The sequence below is a fragment of the Salvelinus alpinus genome, chromosome 36 (assembly GCF_045679555.1).
Source record: "Salvelinus alpinus chromosome 36, SLU_Salpinus.1, whole genome shotgun sequence".
NCBI classification, from domain to species: domain Eukaryota; kingdom Metazoa; phylum Chordata; class Actinopteri; order Salmoniformes; family Salmonidae; genus Salvelinus; species Salvelinus alpinus.
The window spans coordinates 5,176,120-5,197,580 of NC_092121.1; the positions used below are offsets into that span (position 1 = coordinate 5,176,120).

The 21,461-nt window shown below is 44.0% G+C and overlaps 1 protein-coding gene across 3 annotated transcripts in view; it reads right to left on the reverse strand.

The window, feature by feature from the left end:
* LOC139564799 (junction plakoglobin-like) overlaps positions 1 to 21,461 on the reverse strand; it is a 78,441-nt gene that overhangs the window by 10,067 nt on the left and 46,913 nt on the right. For all 3 annotated transcript variants that reach the window (XM_071384629.1, XM_071384627.1, XM_071384628.1), the window contains exons 2-9: positions 14,212 to 14,266; positions 13,461 to 13,625; positions 12,808 to 13,061; positions 4,891 to 5,129; positions 3,448 to 3,649; positions 2,071 to 2,215; positions 1,830 to 1,933; positions 797 to 1,135 (exon numbers count right to left, since the gene is read on the reverse strand). In XM_071384629.1, the coding sequence (XP_071240730.1) occupies positions 797 to 1,135; positions 1,830 to 1,933; positions 2,071 to 2,215; positions 3,448 to 3,649; positions 4,891 to 5,129; positions 12,808 to 13,061; positions 13,461 to 13,625; positions 14,212 to 14,227 (1,464 nt within the window). In that variant the 5' untranslated portion in view covers positions 14,228 to 14,266. The remainder of the gene's footprint in view (positions 1 to 796; positions 1,136 to 1,829; positions 1,934 to 2,070; positions 2,216 to 3,447; positions 3,650 to 4,890; positions 5,130 to 12,807; positions 13,062 to 13,460; positions 13,626 to 14,211; positions 14,267 to 21,461) is intronic.

A 21,461-nucleotide genomic window follows, 5' to 3' on the forward strand; every position in this document is an offset into this window, starting at 1 on the left:
AGCAGGATTATGGGAGGTACGCCCTGTGCCCTGCCTCGGGGTACAGCCCAGAACCCTGCCTGCACTACATCTCACATAGTGAACAACTTCTTCCCCTATGCAGGTCTCACTCTCTCCAAACCTGCTTTAATTTAAAAGTAATTCTTCATTAAAGTACTACTTCAAACGACACTTCCAACTAAATGAAGGGCTCTATTCAATCTCTAATGCTGAAGTGTTACAGATTCCGCAATAGAAATGTTAAGGTCATTTCCGATTGGGCCGACATATGCAGTGTTCACTATGACTAAAGTCTCCACTAAACATTCAACCACGCTGTAAAGCTGAACTTCCGCAATGCAAATGAAATAGAGCCCTATATAGTACCGCCATGTTGTTTCCAATTAAAGCCTCAAAGAAAATGCATTAATATGTACAGTGCATCATACATTGCAAAGAAGGGGACAATGAGTGGTGGCTGTATGCAATGATTTTAACCTCACTCAAGAGCCCGTTAAATAAGGAATCATTAAAGACTGACTGCAGCTGCTGGATATAGACACGTAGACAAATGGATGTACCACAACCAGTTATTTAGGTAAACAAAATAATCACAAAGACAAAGCAGCCAGCCGAACAAAACAACCGAACACTCAAGCCAGACACCTTCAACTTAACCAAAGTTCAGTAATTGAGCTTCCAGCCAGACAAAACAACGAGCCAGACAAAAAAAGCACAGTATACCTTTTTCTCAGCTCTTCCCCACTCCCACTCCCATCCCCTCCCCAACCAACTATCTCCCCATCTCCCCCCTCACCTTCACCACAGGCCAGTAGTGGGGCTGCCCCAGCAGCTTGACAATGGCAGGAATACCATAATGCAGCCGCACAGCATTCTGGGCCAGCTCGGCGTCCTGGTGGCGTGACGTCAGGTGGCGCAGGGCGCAGACGGCGGGCTCGGCCACGTCCTCCTTTTCTCCGGCCCGCAGCACGGCGTGGATGAGCGCCTCGACGCCGCCGCACTGCGTGACCAGGGCCTTGTTGCGGGAGTTGTTGCAGGTGAGGTTGGACAGGATCCCTGTGGCGCACGTCAGCATGTTGACATCATCCGAACCCAGCTGTCCCACTAACACCTGCAGCAGGCCGTCCAGACCCTCCTACAGACAGAGAACGGGGGAGGTAGGAAGAGAGGAGGGGTTTGAGAATTCTATATTTGTCTTTGTTCATTATATGTTTTACTGTAGAACTCCAACTATGTTACTGTCTCTGTGGAACTCGATGGTACTGTCTTTAACAGGGGAGAACGACTGCCTCATTGAAGCCACAGAAGTTCAAGGCCGATCGCGGGAGAAAACAGGATCTCCCATTATAGAGAATGGAAAAATTTCAATCTTCGTGGTCCGTCTTCATCAAAATAAATAAATGTTTTGAAGACAATCATGGTACCAACAACTGTTTTTCTAACACACAAGATGTACAGTATGTCCTTGAACCGATTATTTGAAAATCGCACACAGAAGAATTTAGTTTGCGAATGGCAGCCTGCCGTACCCTGGTCGGCCTTCAACTTGATTTACTCAATGAAAGCGGGCAGCACTGAGCTAGCCTGCAACTTCACTTCCTGAATTAGCTCAAACTGTGCACGTTACATCTCCATGAGGCGCAATCTTAACCGACTTCATTTGGTTTCAATGCGCTATCGAGTCTTCACATAGGAATACATACTGTCACGTGATCGATGGCTTTGTTCATTAATATATATAGTCATTGGTCTTCATAAACTCTGTACTATCTCTGTATTACTCTATGGTACGGTCTCTGCGGATTCAAAATGGATTCCTGACCTCTTACCTGTTTAGTGGCAGCATCAGACAGGTTCCTCAGGGTCCAGAGGCAGTTCTGTGTGAGGCGCTGGCTGGAGCCAGTCAGGTGCTGTCCCAGGGCTTGCATGCCCCCTGCAAGGATGAGAGAGGGGAGGTTAAATGGCTCTTTTATGGTAAGGATGAGATAACAAACACACGCACAGACACACACATATGTACGAACACACACATAACACACACCCTCCCCAAAAACACACACACACACTCACCAGCTTCCACTATGGCGGGCTTGTTGCTAGGGCACACTGAGAGAACTTTGAGCACCCGGCTGGTGGTCCACAGCAGTTTCTCATAATTATAGTTCCTCATGATGAAGACCAGCCCGTCAGGGCCCCCGTTAGCTAGGATGATAAGCTGAGAGGAATAACAATGAAAACACACTGTCGTATACAATGAAATATCGTTACAGAGTTTGGACATTACATTACATTGCATTATGAATTGTCTCGCATATGATTGTCAGAGTATTAATAGCAGTATGTGTATTTGATTTAATTCTATTCACTTAATGTTCAGTATATTACTGATGCAATAGAGGGTACATTACTAACCCCATACAGGGTTTTACATTTGCTGCACCAATGCAGTTGCAAGCAGCCAGTGGTAAGGACATGTACAGTGTGTGAGTGCTCGTGTGTGTGCATGTACACACACACACACATCACGTGCATATACACCCTTGCTCTCCTGCGGTGGCACTAAAAGGGATCACGCATAATCCAGACCCACACACACACACACACACACACACACACACACACACACACACACACACACACACACACACACACACACACACACACACACACACACACACACACACACACACACACACACACACACACACACACACACACGCACACTGTGAGAGCAAAATTGCAAGATTATGTTATAATGCTGTAATTGCATCAAAGGGTTGTTTAATGCAACAGAATAACGGGTTGTTAGAACTCTCATCTGTGTGTGTTCTACTGAGGATGGGCCTCTGGAAGATTTATGATGTCTTTGGGTGATACCGCATTCCAGAGCATGACTTAATGTTTCTGTTCTATAAGGTACCAGGGAGAGATGACTCCAGGGCCAGACCCTGGTCTCTACACATTCAGATACTGTCTGCTGTGAATTCTAAGTATCTTTCATACTAGTCTTAACCTTGTGACCCATTCCATACATCTGTTGTTTGTCATGTAGCCTGAAGGGGGTGTATCTTGGCTATAAAAGACCTTTGTACCTTTGTCTCGGGGCTCTCAACGAATCATCTGAGGGTGATTCGTCGACCAGTCATCATTAACGTAACGAGCACTCAATCGATTCACTTTATATGTGTGTGTTGTATTGACCTGCTCTCTTACTAATAAGTGAATAAAGATTTAGTTGAAGTATAACTCTGACTTGTATGATAAATTTGTCTCTCCTCAATTGATAGTAAAGAAATTAAACACCACAACACACACACACACACACTCCCCTGGCTGCAGTGAAGATGCAGGTAGTCCGTGCCAATACCACTATGCCAAATATGATGGCTCAAGCATTATCCGCACGCATACACGCCAAAGACCCCCCCCCCACCCCCCACCACACACCTTGCTCTCCTGGTTTCCGTAGGAGAGCAGCTGCAGGCAGTCAGTGGTGATGGCCAGGAACTTGGGGTTGCTCTTCTTCAGCAGGGGCACCATCCTCTGCAGGCCGTCGGCCAGGCGCACCGCCATCTTGGCACCCTCCTGATGCAGTAGCATGTTGTGGAGGGTGGTGATGGCATAGAAGAGCACTGACTCCATGGGAGAACTGAGGGAAGAGGAGAGGGAGGGGGAGGTAAGAGGAGAGTGGAGGGAGGGGAGAGGGAGAGGGAGGGAAATAGGGAGAGTAGGTTGAGAAAAAGAGAGAGGAAGAGGAGAGCAGAGGAAGAGAGGGAGGTATGATAGAAATTAGCATGACCTTTCTTTTCCCAATTAGTTCCCTCTGAATTTAATTTGCTAAAAAGAAATTGCCCTTGCTGCTCTTTGTATCATTAAAACGCTCATATTTTTCTATCGTGAATCTGCATCTAAGTCCCTATTTGACAGTCTTGTACAGGAAGGTTTTTTACCGTTTGTATTTATCTGAATTATGTTTCTGAATAAATTAAATGTCTTGATTTAGTTTCTGTCTAATGCCCCCTAGACTGTTATACAGGGTTTATACTGTGTGAACAGAGATAAAGGGACTCTGCCTGAGAAATGACTATGTAAAATGGCCGCCACTTATCGTGAGGTTAAAATGAGCCTGGTGGTCAGGTTGAAATGATGTGCAGACCAGTTTGGCCAAGTTAATGAGCACAGCATGACACCTCATTTCTGATGGGTAATAATGTGATATGCTAATATCTTAGCCTGCAGGCAGTAGTGGACATGGTGGTGGGGATACATACACATAAGCATGTATGCACGCACACACACACGCATATGCTTGCATACATGCAAGCACACACACACGCACAAATTAGCACACACAGCACGTACACAATTGCAGATGCAGACAGGCCAGAACAGTGCGTGCCTAAATCACTTTATTTCTAACACTGAATTCCATCTGACAAGTATATATTTTTCTCTCTTTCACCCCCTTGCTTTTTCTCTCTCTATATTTCACTAATTCACTCCAAAATCAAACCACCAACCTACAATGCCTATAAAAATATAAATCCATCACTATCCATCCATCCATCCATCCATCCATCCATCCATCCATGCCTATTCACCCCAACCAGTCCATTCTTCACTTTAACCATAAAAGTATCCAAACATCTACCGATCCTTCGATCTACGATCCATACCTACTCCTTCACATCAAACCATTTACCAACAATCTATTCAAACATCTGTCGATACTTCTATCCACCCATCCATCCATACCTACTCCTTCACATCAAATCATTTACCAACAATCTATCCAAACATCTGTCGATACTTCCCTCCCCCCATCTATCCACTCCCATCTACCCCTCAACATCCATCCATCCACCCACTAATCCATCCCTCCTCTCCTACCTGAGCATGCGGACCAGGGCGGGGATGCCCCCGGACTTGAAGATGGCGAGCAGGCCCTCTCTCTGGTGGGACAGGCTGTGGAGGACGCTGGCAGCACAACGGGCTGTCTCCATGTCTCCCGTGTTCTGCATGGCCCGCACCACCGCCGCCACCATCTGGGGGGACTGCATCAGCACCCGGCGAGACGCCTCTTTCCGCGTCAGCTGGTTCACGATCATGGCCGCCTTGTTGACCACCACCTGTGGGGAATGAGACAATGCCTAATTGTGAATTTCTGTGCATGCAAAATGGTGGCATTGGGTTGGGACCCATTGTTAGGTCTGCACATTTCTTTAGGGTCATGGCTTTAAGGCATAGCTGATTTCAAACGTTGCACTTCAGCAATTCATTGGTTCATTGAACATAGGCATTGATAACAAGATTCTGGAACAGACCACGCCTTGAGTTTGAACTGTGAGTAGAAGACAGAGAAGGACTAGGGTTCATCATGACTTTCAATCATAATCAGAACTAGGCTTCAACACAAGCAATGTTGTACACTGAATCCTTTAAGGACAGCTGAAATGATGTTAAATGACAATATAAACCTATAGAGGATTTGTTTCTGGGGTAGTCCTAATCTGTGTCCAATCTAACTGGCTCAGTCACGACCTTGACAAGCACAGCCACAGCCACAGAGAGCTAGGAGCTAGTCAAGCATGGAACTGGATCAATGCTAGTCAGTAGGACGGTGCTCAAGTGTGAGGAGGGACAGCACACAACAGTGACAGCGTCAATGTCACTATTAAGGACATAATGGTACAAGAGATACAGTGCCTTCAGAAAATATTCATACCCCTTGACTTATTCCACATTTTGTTGTGTTATGGCCTGAATTAAACATTGATTGAATAAACATTTCTCACCTATCTACACACAATACCCCTTAATGACAAAGTGGAAACATGTTTTTAGAAATGTTTGCACATTTATTGAAAATTAAATACAGAAATATCTAATTTACATACTTTCTAGAAGCACCTTTGGCAGCAATTATAGCTGTGAGTCTTTCTGGGTAAGTCTCTAAGAGCTTTCCAAACCTGGAACGTGCAACATTTGCCCATTATTATTTTCAAAATTCTTCAAGCTCAAATTGGTTGTTGATCATGGTACTTAGACAACCATTTTCAGATCTTGCCATAGATTTAAATCAAAACTGTAACTCGGCCACTCAGGAACATTCACTGTCTTCTTGGTAAGCAACTCCAGTGTAGATTTGGCCTTGTGTTTTAGGTTATTGTCCTGATGAACTGAGAATTAATCTCCCAGTGTCTGGTGGAAGGCAGACTGAACCAGGTTTTACTTTAGGATTTTGCCTGTGCTTAGCGCCATTCTGTTTATTTTTTATCCTGAAAAACTCTCCAGTCCTTAACGATTACAAGCGTACCCATAACATGATGCAGCCACCACTATGCTTGAAAATATGGAGATTGGTACTCAGTAATGTGTTGTATTGGATTTTCCCCAAACATAACATTGAATTTTTTTTTGCAGTATTACTTTAGTGCCTTGTTCTAAACAGGATGCATGTTTTGGAATATTTGTATTCTGTATAGGCTCCCTTCTTTTCACTTTGTCAATTAGGTTAGTATTGTGGAGCAACTACAATGTTGTTGATCCATCCTCAGTTTTCTCTATCACAGCCATTAAACTCTGTAACTGTCACCATTGGCCTCATTGTGAAATCCGTGAGTGGACTTGGGCTGTTGCAGTGACCATGTTATCGCCACACAGGCAGTCATGAGTCGTGACCACAGTAAAATTCCATGTGACTGTTGAGTCACAGTAATCTCATTTTATGCCCTCTGGACATGCTTTGGTAGTACCCAATTTGCTAACTACCATCAGGACCTAATGGCCTGGTACTCAGGCCTCTATTTTCCCTCTAACCACTCTGACATCCATGAAAATGCTTCGACAGAAACACATCAAATACTTATCATCAAATCAGTTGGCCTATCATACTTTAAAAGTCACCTCACTGTGATGATTAATACGAAGAAAGAAGTTCAACAGCAGGTTGAAACAGTGAATATTAACGTGGTTGTCGTGGATGCTGTTTCAAAGCCTAACACAACGAAATGGACAGGTGATGCATATTAAAGCTTATGCATAGGCTTATGAGCCCAAGCCAGAAAAAAAAACGACATTAAAATGATGATTGTGCCGTTATACAACACACAGCCTAGAGCATATTACGCATGGCAGAAAAACATTAAAAAAACACTGATTTAAGACGTCTTGGTATGTAATTGTTCTAGGCTACGCTCCAAAAGTAAACAAATTTGTGTAATGGCCTTTGAGTGTGGACTGTATTATTATACATACTGGATGGACTGGTTACCTTATGCTACTCTCCAAAATGTATATCCACGAGTCTGGGAGAGATCATATAGCCAGGCCTAGGGGATGCTGTTGGTTCATTGTTTGTGCAGGACGGCTTACAGTTAGCCTACAATTAGTGAATTTGTATTTGATTTTGAATAGCCTCGTAATAGGGATTTAAAAAAAAATATTTTCATAATTAATTGAGAGTCACATTACCTTCAGCTATACAGAATATCTCACCACCATGCATTTCCATCTCCTCCTCTCTCTCCTTTATCCTTTCTTGGGCACGCAGACGGGCTGTCAACAGTTGTTTTGTTGCAAAAAGACGTTACTATTGATGTTCCCGAACAGATTTCGATTGGTTTCCCAAATTAAGCACTGGGTAGCTGCAGGAAAAAGGTTTGAGAGCCCATGGTATTTAGAGTTTGGCGGAATATCTCCTGTCGGGCAGCGATAGCGTGCTCCTCAAACAGTGTTTGACGCGTGGAATGAAACAACTGTTTTTATATTTATTTCACAGCTGCTCATATTAACCCTTGTGTGGTGTTCGGGTCCGTTGACCCATTTTCAATGTTTACTAAAAGAAAAATCATACAATGAATATTTTGTAAAAGATGTAAAAGAACACATTTTCATTGAGTGCACACTGTGCATCCCCCTACAAATGTGTATTACATACAGTGGGGAGAACAAGTATTTGATACACTGATGATTTTGCAGGTTTTCCTACTTACAAAGCATGTAGAGGTCTGTAATTTTTATCATAGGTACACTTCAACTGTGAGAGACGGAATCTAAAACAAAAATCCAGAAAATCACACTGTATGATTTTTAAGTAATTCCTTTGCATTTTATTGCATGACATAAGTATTTGATACATCAGAAAAGCAGAACTTAATATTTGGTACAGAAACCTTTGTTTGCAATTACAGAGATCATACGTTTCCTGTAGTTCTTGACCAGGTTTGCACACACTGCAGCAGGGATTTTGGCCCACTCCTCCATACAGACCTTCTCCAGATCCTTCAGGTTTCGGGGCTGTCGCTGGGCAATACGGAATTTCAGCTCCCTCCAAAGATTTTCTATTGGATTCAGGTCTGGAGACTGGCTAGACCACTCCAGGACCTTGAGATGCTTCTTACGGAGCCACTCCTTAGTTGCCCTGGCTGTGTGTTTCGGGTCATTGTCATGCTGGAAGACCCAGCCACGACCCATCTTCAATGCTTTTACTGAGGGAAGGAGGTTGTTGGCCAAGATCTCGCGATACATGGCCCCATCCATCCTCCCCTCAATACGGTGCAGTCGTCCTGTCCCCTTTGCAGAAAAGCAGCCCCAAAGAATGATGTTTCCACCTCCATGCTTCACGTTTGGGATGGGTTCTTGGGGTTGTACTCATCCTTCTTCTTCCTCCAAACACAGCAAGTGGAGTTTAGACCAAAAAGTTATATTTTTGTCTCATCAGACCACATGACCTTCTCCCATTCCTCCTCTGGATCATCCAGATGGTCATTGGCAAATTTCAGACGGGCCTGGACATGCCCTGGCTTGAGCAGGGGGACCTTGCGTGCGCTGCAGGATTTTAATCCATGACGGCGTAGTGTGTTACTAATGGTTTTCTTTGAGACTGTGGTCCCAGCTCTCTTCAGGTCATTGACCAGGTCCTGCCGTGTAGTTCTGGGCTGATCCCTCACCTTCCTCATGATCATTGATGCCCCACGAGGTGAGATCTTGCATGGAGCCCCAGACCGAGGGTGATTGACCGTCATCTTGAACTTCTTCCATTTTCTAATAATTGCGCCAACAGTTTTTGCCTTCTCACCAAGCTGCTTGCCTATTGTCCCGTAGCCCATCCCAGCCTTGTGCAGGTCTACAATTTTATCCCTGATGTCCTTACACAGCTCTCTGGTCTTGGCCATTGTGGAGAGGTTGGAGTCTGTTTGATTGAGCGTGTGGACAGGTGTCTTTTATACAGGTAACGAGTTCAAACAGGTGCAGTTAATACAGGTAATGAGTGGAGAACAGGAGGGCTTCTTAAAGAAAAACTAACAGGTCTGTGAGAGCCGGAATTCTTACTGGTTGGTAGGTGATCAAATACTTATGTCATGCAATAAAATGCAAATTAATTACTTAAAAATCATACAATGTGATTTTCTGGATTTTTGTTTTAGATTCCGTCTCTCACAGTTGAAGTGTACCTATGATAAAAATTACAGACCTCTACATGCTTTGTAAGTAGGAAAACCTGCAAAATCGGCAGTGTATCAAATACTTGTTCTCCCCACTGTATGTGGTGTTCGGGTCCACTGGACCCGAGGGTAATAAAAGTGTGTAAAAGTGTGTTTGTAGGTGAAAACAAGTAAAAATGTAAACAAAAAGTTTTGCTGCGTGCCTTCACTCTGTCTTCCTCCTCCCTGAGCCTGCTGTTTCAACATAGCACCAATAACCTGTCTGTCTCTCTCCCTGTCTCCCGCTTTTCTTGCACTCTTTACCCTTTGTAGTGTGTGAAACTACACAATGTCTTGCGGGTACCTGCACAATGTTATTACAATACATCATTTTTTCGATACATTGTAAAAAATGCAGTATTTTCTCACACTCTACCCCAGCCAAGTGCAAATTGGGGGAGGGACACAACAAAGAAATAGCCTTGCATGTGTGGCTCCTTACCACAATCAATCAGTATGGCAAAAAGAATCTCTGCTCAGAGGGCCTTAGCCATTTGCTTTGCAGAGAGAGAAGCTAGTGTGGAAGAAACGTCTTCCACTTTGAAAGATGAAGTATTTTCAGAATATTAGGTTCATGTCTCTGTCAATTCGGAGTCTGACAGTGAGTTGGAAGAAGAGGATGAGATTGACCCTCAGTCAGCCCCAGGACCAGCCCGTCAGCAGCCAGCTCGCCAGCCCCAGGAATAGCACGTCAGCAACCAGCTCATCAGCAGCTTGCAGGCAGAGAAATATGGATGTAGAAAATAAATTTAATGGTCTTCTTGCCCAAGGATTGAGCCACCCGCATGGCTGCCAATGTGATGCAGATGCAACCAAGGTCGACGCGGGTGGCGGTTACTCATGGGCAGGACATAAACTCTTCTTTTGAACTGTTCATCCCAGACACCATGTAGAAAATCATTCTGGACAGCACTAATTTGGAGGGAAGGCGTGTTTTTGGAGAGAGATGGAAGGAGATGAACCAACTCATTTACATGCATACTTTGGGGTTCTTATCCTTGCTGGTGTTTTCAGATCCAATGGGGAATCAACAGAATCCCTGTGGGATGCAGAAACTGGCAGAGAACTTTTCCGTGCAACAATGTCTCTGGAAAACTTCCACATTATTTCCAGGATTATCCGCTTCGATAACCGAGACACCGGACCAGCTTAGCGGCAGAGAGACAAGCTAGCTGCAATCAGGTCAGTGTGGGACAAGTGAGTGGACCGCCTTCCCCTATTTTACAACCCTGGGTCCAACGTTACTGTTGATGAGCAGCTTATGCCATTTAGGGGCCGCTGCCCCTTCAAGCAGTACATACCGTCTAAACCTGCAAAATATGGAATCAAGATCTGGGCTGCCTGTGATGCTGCTTCATCATATGCGTGGAACTTGCAAGTGTTTACGGGGAAGCCAGATGGAGGAGCCCCTGAGAAGAACCAAGAGATGCGGGTTGTCCTGGACGTGACACAGGGATTCCGTGCCCACAACATCACATGCGATAACTCATGAGTACGCTGCATAGGGATGGGAGAATCTGTGGCAAGGAACATAAAAAAACGGAAATCATAATTGATTACAATGCCACAAAAGGAGGGGTGGAAAATTTAGACAAGCTGGTGACTGGCTACAGCTGCAAAAGAAGAACCCTACGCTGGCCACTTGTGATATTCAACGCGTTTGTCATCCAGATGGCATTGAACCCAGATTGGAACAGGGGGAAGCTCCAGAGGAGACGGCTCTTTCTCGAGGAGCTGGGCAAGGCATTGGTAAGACCTCAAATCCAGAGGAGGCAACATATCCCAAGGACCCCAGATTCTGCAGCCATTGTGAGGAGGATTCAGGAGGAGGATGCTGGTGCCCCATCCGCCCGACCTACAGAACCAACAGCTCCAATACCGGACGTAAGTGTGAGTGATGTTGTTGCATTTGTGTGCGCCTGACTCTCTTACCTTGGCCTACTGTAACTATATAACGTATGCGACTGAGTGAGACGTTAGTACAATTCCTGAACTAAGTGTTTTCATCCTTCTAGATTGCAGCCGGTAGCAACAAGAAGAAGCGCTGCGATGTGCGTGGACCCAAGGACAGGAAGACACAGAACACATGCAATAAATACATATGCAACACACACACATGAACACCACACAATTATAATAACATAGTCCTACAGTCGGCCAACTCATATTCCGTTCTTCTGAAATACATTTTCTTCGTATCCTAATGTTTATTTAGAACTGACAAAAAAATTAATAATGGATGCGTTGTGATGGTGTATTTTAAATAGATGTATTAGACGCTTGTTAAATGTAGATGTTTCAAAGGCGAGCCTCAGCAGCTTGTACGTGTGGAGGCCTGGAGATGCTAAACGTGTTGATGTTAATTAACGGTAAATTACCATGAGACCGGCAGTCTTTTGTGTGACAATAACGGGCTGACACATGTCATGATCGCCACAGCCCTAGGAAGGACGCCTGCTATCTTTGTAGTGACTGGGTATATTGATATACCATCGCAAAGTGTACTTAAAAACTTCACCCTGCTCAAACGGATATTCAGTGTCTGCTTTTCCCTTGTCACTGTGGTTGAATCTGTGAAATTCACTGCTCTACTGAGGGATCTTGCAGATAATTGTATGTGTGGGGTACAGAGATGAGGTAGTCAATCAAAAATCATGACGAACACTATTATTGCACACAGAGTCCATGCAATTTATGTGACTTGTTAAGCACATTTTTACTCCTGAACTTATTTAGGCTTGCCATAGCAAAGTGGTTGAATACTTACTGGCTGAAGACATTTTAGCTTTTCCCTAAAAAAAATATATATATATTTCTAACAACATAATTCCTCTTTGACATTTTGGGGGTGTTATGTGTAGGACGGTGACAAAAAAACCCGGCAATTTAATGAATTTTAAGTAAAGGGGTGTGAATAATTTCTGAAGACACTGTACATTAGATACACATAGTACACCCGTTTATCTTACAATAGTCACTGGCTGAATCATTTCCAAATCAGCCTATTTGTTGAAACAGTGTCCTAGAGTTTTATCAAAGATTGATCCCAGCAGGCAGCAAGAGGCGGTTGGGGGGGGGGGGGGGTCAAGGTCAAGGTCAACCATTGGAATGTCTTTAATCTAGAAATCAAAGACCATCTCTTCTATTTGATTAGCTGCATCACTAATTCATTAATACTGATTGAAGGTTCAGATAGTTTTTTTTAATAGGAGCACATTGGAAATAGTGTTGTTTAATACATTCATGTGTTAACAGCTGGGCTTTGTGAAAATGGGATTTATATCAAAGGTACGTTTTTTTGGAACTCTTAGAGGTTAGTTACCGCATCATCATCGGCCAGCAGCTTGGTGAGCTCGGGCACGGCGCGAGTGGCCAGCTCGGCGTCATCCTGGTAGTTAATGAGGTGGACGATGGCGGTCTTGAGGAGCTGCGAGGGCTCAGTTAGCCGCTGGACGTTGGTCTGCTGACCCGGGTCAGTCTGAGTGGACAGCACCGCCTCGCCCTCCACCAGGGTCTCTGGGAACATGGCCGCTCTCACTCGCTGGGCCCGTGTCAGGGTGTACTGGGCCTCCATCTCTGGTGGGAGAGAGGGATAAGAGAGGGATGAAAGAGGGAGGAGAAAGGGAGGAGGAGGAGATCATTGGATACATGGATAGATATATCCATAGATAGTGTTTCAAACTAGTGATAGTTTTCAGAAGAAGAATCATGCCTATTTTAAGACATGAAGCCAGTCCAAACTGGCCTGTGTATGTATGTGATGGCGTATGAGCGAGTGAGTGAATCACAGCATGATTATGACATTGAATGAGTAAGTGTTGACCTATTTGTACAGACAGACAGAGAGATGTAGAGAGACTGAAAGAGAAGTAGAGCAAGGGGGAAAATTGGAATGAGAGAGAAAGGGAGGGATGGGAAGAGAGAGTGGGAAGTGGGAATGTGAGAGAAAGGGAGAGAGAGAGAGATAACTTATACCTGTAGGGTTTTCCACCAAGGTGGTGGTAACGGCATACTTCTTGGCGCTGTACTCTGTGCCCTCATCATCTCGCACGGTGGTGGCGCCTGATTGGATGCCGGAGTCGTGGGCATAGTACGTCTGCTGCCACTCGGCCACCTTCACTGACCCCTCTGCCTCGTTCACTGTGAGGAGAGACAGAGACAGAAGAGAGAGTGAAAGAAAGAGAGAGGGAGAGAGAGAAGAGAGAGCGAAAGAAAGAGAGAGAAGAGAGAGAGAGGGAAAGAGAGAAGAAAGAGCGAAAGAAAGAGAGAGAAGAGAGAAGAGAGAAGAGAGAAAGCGAAAGCGAGAGAGAGAGAGAGAGAGAGAGAGAGAGAGAGAGAGAGAGAGAGAGAGAGAGAGAGAGAGAGAGAGAGAGAGAGAGAGAGAGACAGAGAGAGAGAGAGAGGGGGGACAGGTTGGAAGAGTGACATAGCGTCTAATTATCCCTTTTCACCAGCCTAGACCCTGGATTAACCTTTTGACACAGTGGATATGTAAAACGGGCTATAAAAATAGTGTGATTGATTGACGGAGAGCAAGTGGTCAGTTGTCTCCCTCGGCCCCATATTCAGACACTATATTTATGCTCAGCCACTCTGAAGGGACACTGAGTGGACGGTTGCTCGTGTGTTTCTAGGGTACAGCAACACTGTGCTCCAAACTTTGGTTCATCAAGAATGATTCTTAGCAGATTAAACGAAGCCAGCGAGTCTTTAACAAAATACTTACTTTGCATGGATATCATCACTGTCCACTCTCAAAACTGGCCTTTGGAGAGAACTTTCTGGAAGAAAGGAAGAAAGAGAAAGAGAGAACATTAGACCAGGAATCATGGCCCTTGCAGCGCCAGGGTTGTGGGTTGGTGTCACTACTGTAAGTCGCTCTGGATAAGGGCGTCTGCTAAATGACATAAATGGAAAACGACCATCAGAGAGCTAATAAATCTGAAGAAAAACAAAAACGAATGCATCCAGAGCAACTATACATTGCAATGCCCTTATTGCTGCGGGATAGCTCTAGTACAAACAATGGAGCATCTACTGTAATAACTCGTTGTATAAACAACTAGACGATTATCTGCCCGGTAACAACTGAAAAGTTCATAAAACGCCTTTGGCTGTTGATTTCTTTCATTGAGTCCAATGCTCCCATGTAAGTGAGGCACAACTAAACTAGATACTCCAAACCATGTAAAATGTCACATTAAACTTAATATAATATTAAGTGTCCCCATAAAATCGAACTAAGTTTGTGCAGCACGACAGTATGGACTGAGAGTGGCGTAAATGGGACAGACTCCATATCCCGTCCCTACGGTACAGCCCGGCCCAACTACTGCAGGGCGGGTGGGGGGGGGGAGAGAGACGGTGACATTTAAGAAGTGGTGAGCGTCACGATCCCTGAAAAGGTTTCTCCTTTCAGTTTGCAGAACAATGCTTAATTCATGACTATAATTAGGCCAATGGTGGAGATGAGCGACAGAGGGAGGAGGCTGGCGGTGGTGTGGCAGAGAAATAATCCAACTGCATTACGGGAAAGAGCATTGTCCCCTGCTGTTTGTGACAAAAATTCCCCAAGAGACATCAGAGAGCTTTTCTGCATGTTTGTCGCTGATGTAAATAGCTGCAAAGTACTCGCTGGAAAGAGCTTAATCAATTATTGACCCTAATTTTGGGTGGGAAATCTTGTTTTTCTTCTATCCTCTGAGCTAATCAATGTCTGAAATGGCCATTCTGCCAAATAGCTCAGATCTATTTGCTAACCACTTACTGAGCAGCATATAAAACAAAGTGATAAATGCATGAGTGAGTGATCTAGGCTACTTGGAATGTGTGGTTATGTGGAGCGCAATATGAGTGTGTCTGTGTGTGCGTGTGTGTGGTGTATGTCCACTGTCCATGTACAGTTGAAGTCAGAAGTTTACATACACTTAGGTTGGAGTCATGAAAACTCGTTTTTCAACCACTCCACAAATTTCTTGTTAACAAACTATAGTTTTGGCAAGTCGGTTAGGACATCTACTTTGTGCATGACATAAGTCATTTTTCCAACAATTGCTTACAGACAGATTATTTCACTTATAATTCACAGTATCACAATTCCAGTGGGTCAGAAGTTTACATACACTAAGTTGACTGTGCCTTCAAACAGCTTGGAAAATTCCATAAAATTATGTCATGGCTTTAGAAGCTTCTGATAGGCTAATTGACATCATCATCACTGATGTCAGGAAGTTAAAGCTTGGTCGCAAATGGGTCTTCCAAATGGACAATGACCCCAAGCATACTTCCAAAGTAAAATGGCTTAAGAACAACAAAGTCAAGGTATTGGAGTGGCCATCACAAAGCCCTTACCTCAATCCTATAGAAAATGTGTTTTGCAGAACTGAAAAAGCGTGTGCGAGCAAGGAGGCCTACAAACCTGACTCAGTTACACCAGCTCTGTCAGGAGGAATGAGCCAAAATTCATCCAACTTATTGTGGGAAGCTTGTGGAAGGCTACGTGAAACGTTTGACCCAAGTTAAACAATTTAAAAGGCAATGCTACCCAATACTAATTGAGTGTATGTAAACTTCTGACCCACTGGGAATGTGATGAAAGAAATAAAAGCTGAAATAAATCATTCTCTCTACTATCATGTACTGGTGATCCTAACTGACCTAAGACAGGGAATTTTTACTAGGATTAAATGTCAGGTATTGTGAAAAACTGAGTTTAAAAGTATTTGGCTAAGGTGTATGTAAAAACTTCCGAGTTCAACTGTATGTGCATCTGATACTAATCTTGTTCGAAGCGAGATATCTAAAACTCATTATGCTAGCCTGTATATAAACCACATTTTCTCCATTCCGAATGAGAAATAGCCTACAAATGATGACAGATACACTCTCTTTAACTGAGCTTAAACTGACTGGAAGGCAGACGGAGGACAAAACAAATGAGCAAAGCGTAACTGCTTTTCTCCAGGCATGGAAAACGGCTCATACATTTCATCATCAACCCCTTCACAACGTAATGAAGTGTTCCGCGTGACTGACAGGTAGATGAAAGACCTCCAGTTTCCACACCAACCACACAATCACCCATAGAGCCAATGCTACTGAGTGAGGGCCTCGATCCGCACCCACACTTAGAGATAATGCAGCCTGTCTGTCTGACACAAAATGGCAGGGTGACATGAAAACAGAAGCATAACTCATAAAAAGCAGATTTGGACATTTGGACTGTCATAACAGGCTTTCAGAGAGCCATTTTATCAAGTTGACCGTTCGATGTTCACCTCAGCGGCACCTTGAGAGAAAAAAACCTGAATGTTAGTTCTCGATATAAAAAATTTAGAAACCTCCACTAAGACCAACTGACAATTCTCTTTAGCACAAGGGTGTTTTTGACAGAAGCCGTCATTCTTAAAGTTTGTTTCTGCAATCTCTACGGACACGCCTTTTTCTCGCAACCTCTTTTTCCTATCTCTCTCTCTTTCAATCCATCCCTCATGTTCTCTCTCCAAGGACACCTAATCTCTTTGCTCATTTTCAGCCACACCATTAAACTGTTGTATTTTCTCAATCGTTCCTTCAACCCTCTGTTTAAATTTTTTTTTTTTCTTCCTTCAACTGTTTTTTTCTCCCTTTTTCCTCTTTCCAAACCTCTGTTCCTCTCTAAAGTCACTCTCACTCCCTCTCTCGTTCTCCATTTATTCTGGAGAAGATAAAAAAACAACTCCACCATTCTCTCACTGTCGTTGGGACACACACAAGGCTTCTGGGAAATAGCTTTTTTAATTGTTGTTGTTATGATGCCACGGAGCCTGTTTCCCACCAAGTCATTAATCAAACTGGCCATGGAGTGTCTCATGTCGATGCACGCACACACGCACACACACACGCACACACACACAAGCCCCAAGAGCCAGTTGGTCTAGTCAACGGTGGCCAGGGATAATATTTAGTTAATTAAAAAGCACTTAAAAACACTGGTGGAATTTAAAAATGGCTTTTTACAGAACTGCCTTGACATAATGAAATAATACACTGTTAGCATATTTCTCTTAGATTAACCTTCTTCATAAATGTTTATTCAGTTTATCTGAAGGCTTTGGTTTGCTTCAAAGGGCGAAATCTCCTCTGTTAACCCTGCTCTCTGATTTAGAAAGAGAAGGATATTTTTATTTCCTTTTACATTAGATACTACTTAAAGTAGGCTATACACACGTACTGCTGGGTTTAATCTTGGTCAGTTGCTTTGAAGAGTATTACTGTAAGTGTGTGTGTGTGTATACGTGTGTATCCTCATAGGTCAAGGACAGAAATAACCAGGGCAGGAAAGAGCAGGAGAGGAAATTCCTGTTTTCTGTCCATTGTCCCAGTGAAGGTCATGATTATATTCATGTAATCTCTTTTTCTCTTTCCTTTTCTCTATATCCCATTCTTTATTCCACCTTTACAAGTCCCCTGCTTGCTTTCTCAATAATTCTTGGCTTCTCTCCTTGTATGTTTCTACTTCTCTCTTGTATTCATCTCACATATCAATTTCTCTCTTTCTCTCTTTCACTCACACACACAGTACATCAAGGCTGCTGTTGCCAGGGCTCTCAGGCGCAGGAAGGATGTTTTTGGACGGCGCACAGCTGAACAATGACACACCAGCAGATCTGCCTTCTTCTATTTGACCTCAAGGGTCTGTGCAAGTTTGGCAGTCTGCGTTTGTGTGTGCGTTTGTAAGTCGTAGGGCAACAGGTTGTGTGTGATGTGTTTGTGTGTGTGTAAGACGTATTGATGTTGATGACACACATATGTATTGATGACTGACTCACGGGTCCTTGGTACTTATACTACACTGTGGATCAAAATGTGCGTGGGTGACTGATAGTGAGTGTGTGTGTGCAGACAAGGTCAACGGTCACCCCGTCTCTCCATGACTGACTCATCTCCGGGATCTGATAATGAGATGACAGTCTCTCTCTCTCTCTCTCTCTCTCTAACTCTCTAATTGCTATACACACCGGGCCATGCAGATGAAAGCAGCGGCCGTTTATTTGGCATCACATTCGGCAGCAGACACGCCATGTTTGCCAAACTCCTGGAGTGGATCTGATGACACCATCACTCCCCCCCGCCGGTCGCCCTCCAATTACAAACCCGGACAGTGTTCCCAACTTTCCTTCCCCCCATACCTGTGCTACTGATCTCAGACCTGTGAAAAGCTACTGCTGTTGCTGTTGTTAATTCTATTTCTATGTTGTTGTTCCCAAGGGCAAGCACTACGCTTTTGGGGGCCTTAAGTGAAAAATTGTTTTCCCTCCACCTTGCAGGAAATCATTTTAGTGGCCCAACTCTTGACGGTGCAGTGAAAAAAAAAGTTTTAAGAGTTCATTTTCTGCAATTCTACACATTTTGCCATGGGGTGTAGAGCAAATTTTTCCATTTGATAACTAATTTCATTCAAATATGCTCATTTTAACATTGGGAGGAGATAAAAGTGTGCAGTTCTACAACAAATTTCCTGCAACTCTACACATTTTGCCATGACTTAAGCCATGTTATGCTATCTGAGAGAGAGTGACTAACAAAATAAATGGGGGCCCCCTGGAGGTCAGGGCCCCTGGGCACGTGCCCTACATGACCAGTCGATAATTCGACCATGATCAGTACACGTTTAGATAGCTGGCTAGATTAACTTACCAATCAAAAAAATCTTAGCTGACATGGGCTAATTGAGTGACTATCAGTGACTGACATTACAAGAGAAAAACTGCTGATGCAAAACCAAATTTAGAAACTGCACCTGTATTCTACTATTCTAACTCTCAAAAGTAAGTTGAGACCATGACTGAGCCCCCCCCCCCCCCCCCCCACCCCACCCCACAAAAAAAAAGTGTGGGAACCTAAGCGGTCGCTTATGCCGCTTATGCCCAGGGATGGCCCTGTTGTTCCCTCCACAATGCTCTCCCACTGTCCCTAGACCTGTGAAAAGGTGCTGCTGCTGCTGTTATTCTAAGCTCACTGACACTCTCCCACTGTTCTCAGACCTTTGAAAAGGTGCTAGTGCTGCTCCTGTTGTTGTGCCCTCCCAGTTGCTCTATTCACCCACTGTTCCTAGACCTGTGAGGAGCTGACTGCATGTTAAGTAGTGATCCCTTGTTTGGTGACTGACAGTAACACGTTGTACTTTGATAGGTCAGGCTGACCTACGTATTTCCAGTGGAGACACAACCACCACACTGAGCTCCAGAGAAACCATCACACTGAGCTGCAAATGAGTTTGGAGAGTGGACGCTGTGCAGAGTTCTGCTTTTGTCCTACCAACCTAAATAATTCAAGTGTTTACAACACCCTTCTGTCACCATCACCCTGACAGCAGCTCAAATGTCACTTAAAGGGATAGATCAGGCCAAATTTATATTTGAGTCGAATTACCATTACCTGAGTTGTCTGAAGGCCATGGTGACAGAATCCACAAGAATCCATTAGTTACTTCTGCCACGGCGACAAGTTAGCACCTTGTGTATTCTAGAGAAACCATCACACTGAGCTCGAGAGAAACCATCACACTGAGCTGCAAATGAATTTGGAGCGTGGGTGCTGTGCAGAGTTCTGCTTTTGTCCTTCCAACTTTGTCAAAATTCATGAATGTAAACAGCCAAAAGGATGTTAGCAATGCTGCACTACAAGCCCAAACTTCCTCAAAAACACTTAAAACGACTATTTTTGCAGTATTAAGCGAATATTCCAATGCTCTGATAGTTCAATTAATCCACTGCTGAGTTTGTTCACAGCTCTGGTAATCAATCTGTGAGTGCCCAAAGGAATACAATAAAACTTTATTGTACATTTTACAGCAAAGAACAGAAAAAGATGCGGAGGTGCGACTACATGAGTAAAAAGTTCCAGTTTAAAGTGTAAAATGTTGGTCCCATGAGCTGAAATAAAAGATCCCAGAAATGTTCCATACGCACAACAAGCTTTTTTCTCTCACATTTTGTGCACAAATTTGTTTACATCCCTGTTAGTGAGCATTTCTCCATTGCCTAGATAATCCATCCACCTGACACATGTGGCATATCAAGAAGCTGATTGAACAGCATGATCATTAAACAGGTGCACCTTGTGCTGGGGACAATAAAAGGCCACTCTAAAAGTTGCAGTTTTGTCACACAACACAATACCACAGATGTCTCAAGTTTTGAGGGAACGTGTTCCTCATCAATCTACACATAATTTATTTTTGCACATGTATAAAAAAATAATATATATATCACATTTACATAAGAATTCAGACCCTTTACTCAGTACTTTGTTGAAGCATCTTTGGCAACAATTAACAGCATCAAATCTTCTTGGGTATGATGCTACACGCTTGGCACACCTGTATTTGGGGAGTTTCTCCCATTCTTCTCTGCAGATCCTCTCAAGCTCTGTCAGGTTGGATGGTTGGATGCACAGCTATTTTCAGGTCTCTCCAGAGATGTTCGATTGGGTTCAAGTTTGGGCTCTGGCTGTGCCAATCAAGGACATTCAGAGACTTGTCCAGAAGCCAGTCCTGTGTTGTCTTGGCTGTGTGCTTAGGGCAGTTGTCCTGTTGGAAAGTGAACCTTCACCCCAGTCTGAGGTCCTGAGGGCTCTTGAGCAGTTTTTCATCAAGGATCTCTATGTACTTTGCTCCGTTCATCTTTCCCTCGATTCTGACTAGTCTCCCAGTCCCTGCCGATGAAAAACATCCCCGCAGCATGATGCTGCCACCACCATGCTTCACCGTAGGGATGGTGCCAGGTTTCCTCCAGACGTGACGCTTGGCATTCTGGCCAAAGAGTTTAGTCTTGAATTCATCAGACCAGACAATCTTGTTTCTCATGGACTGAGAGTCTTTAGGTGCCTTTTGGCAAAATCCAAGTGGGCTGTCATGTGCCTTTTACTGAGGAGTGGCTTCAGTCTGGCCACTCTACCATAAAGGCCTTATTGGTGGAGTGCTGCAGAGATGGT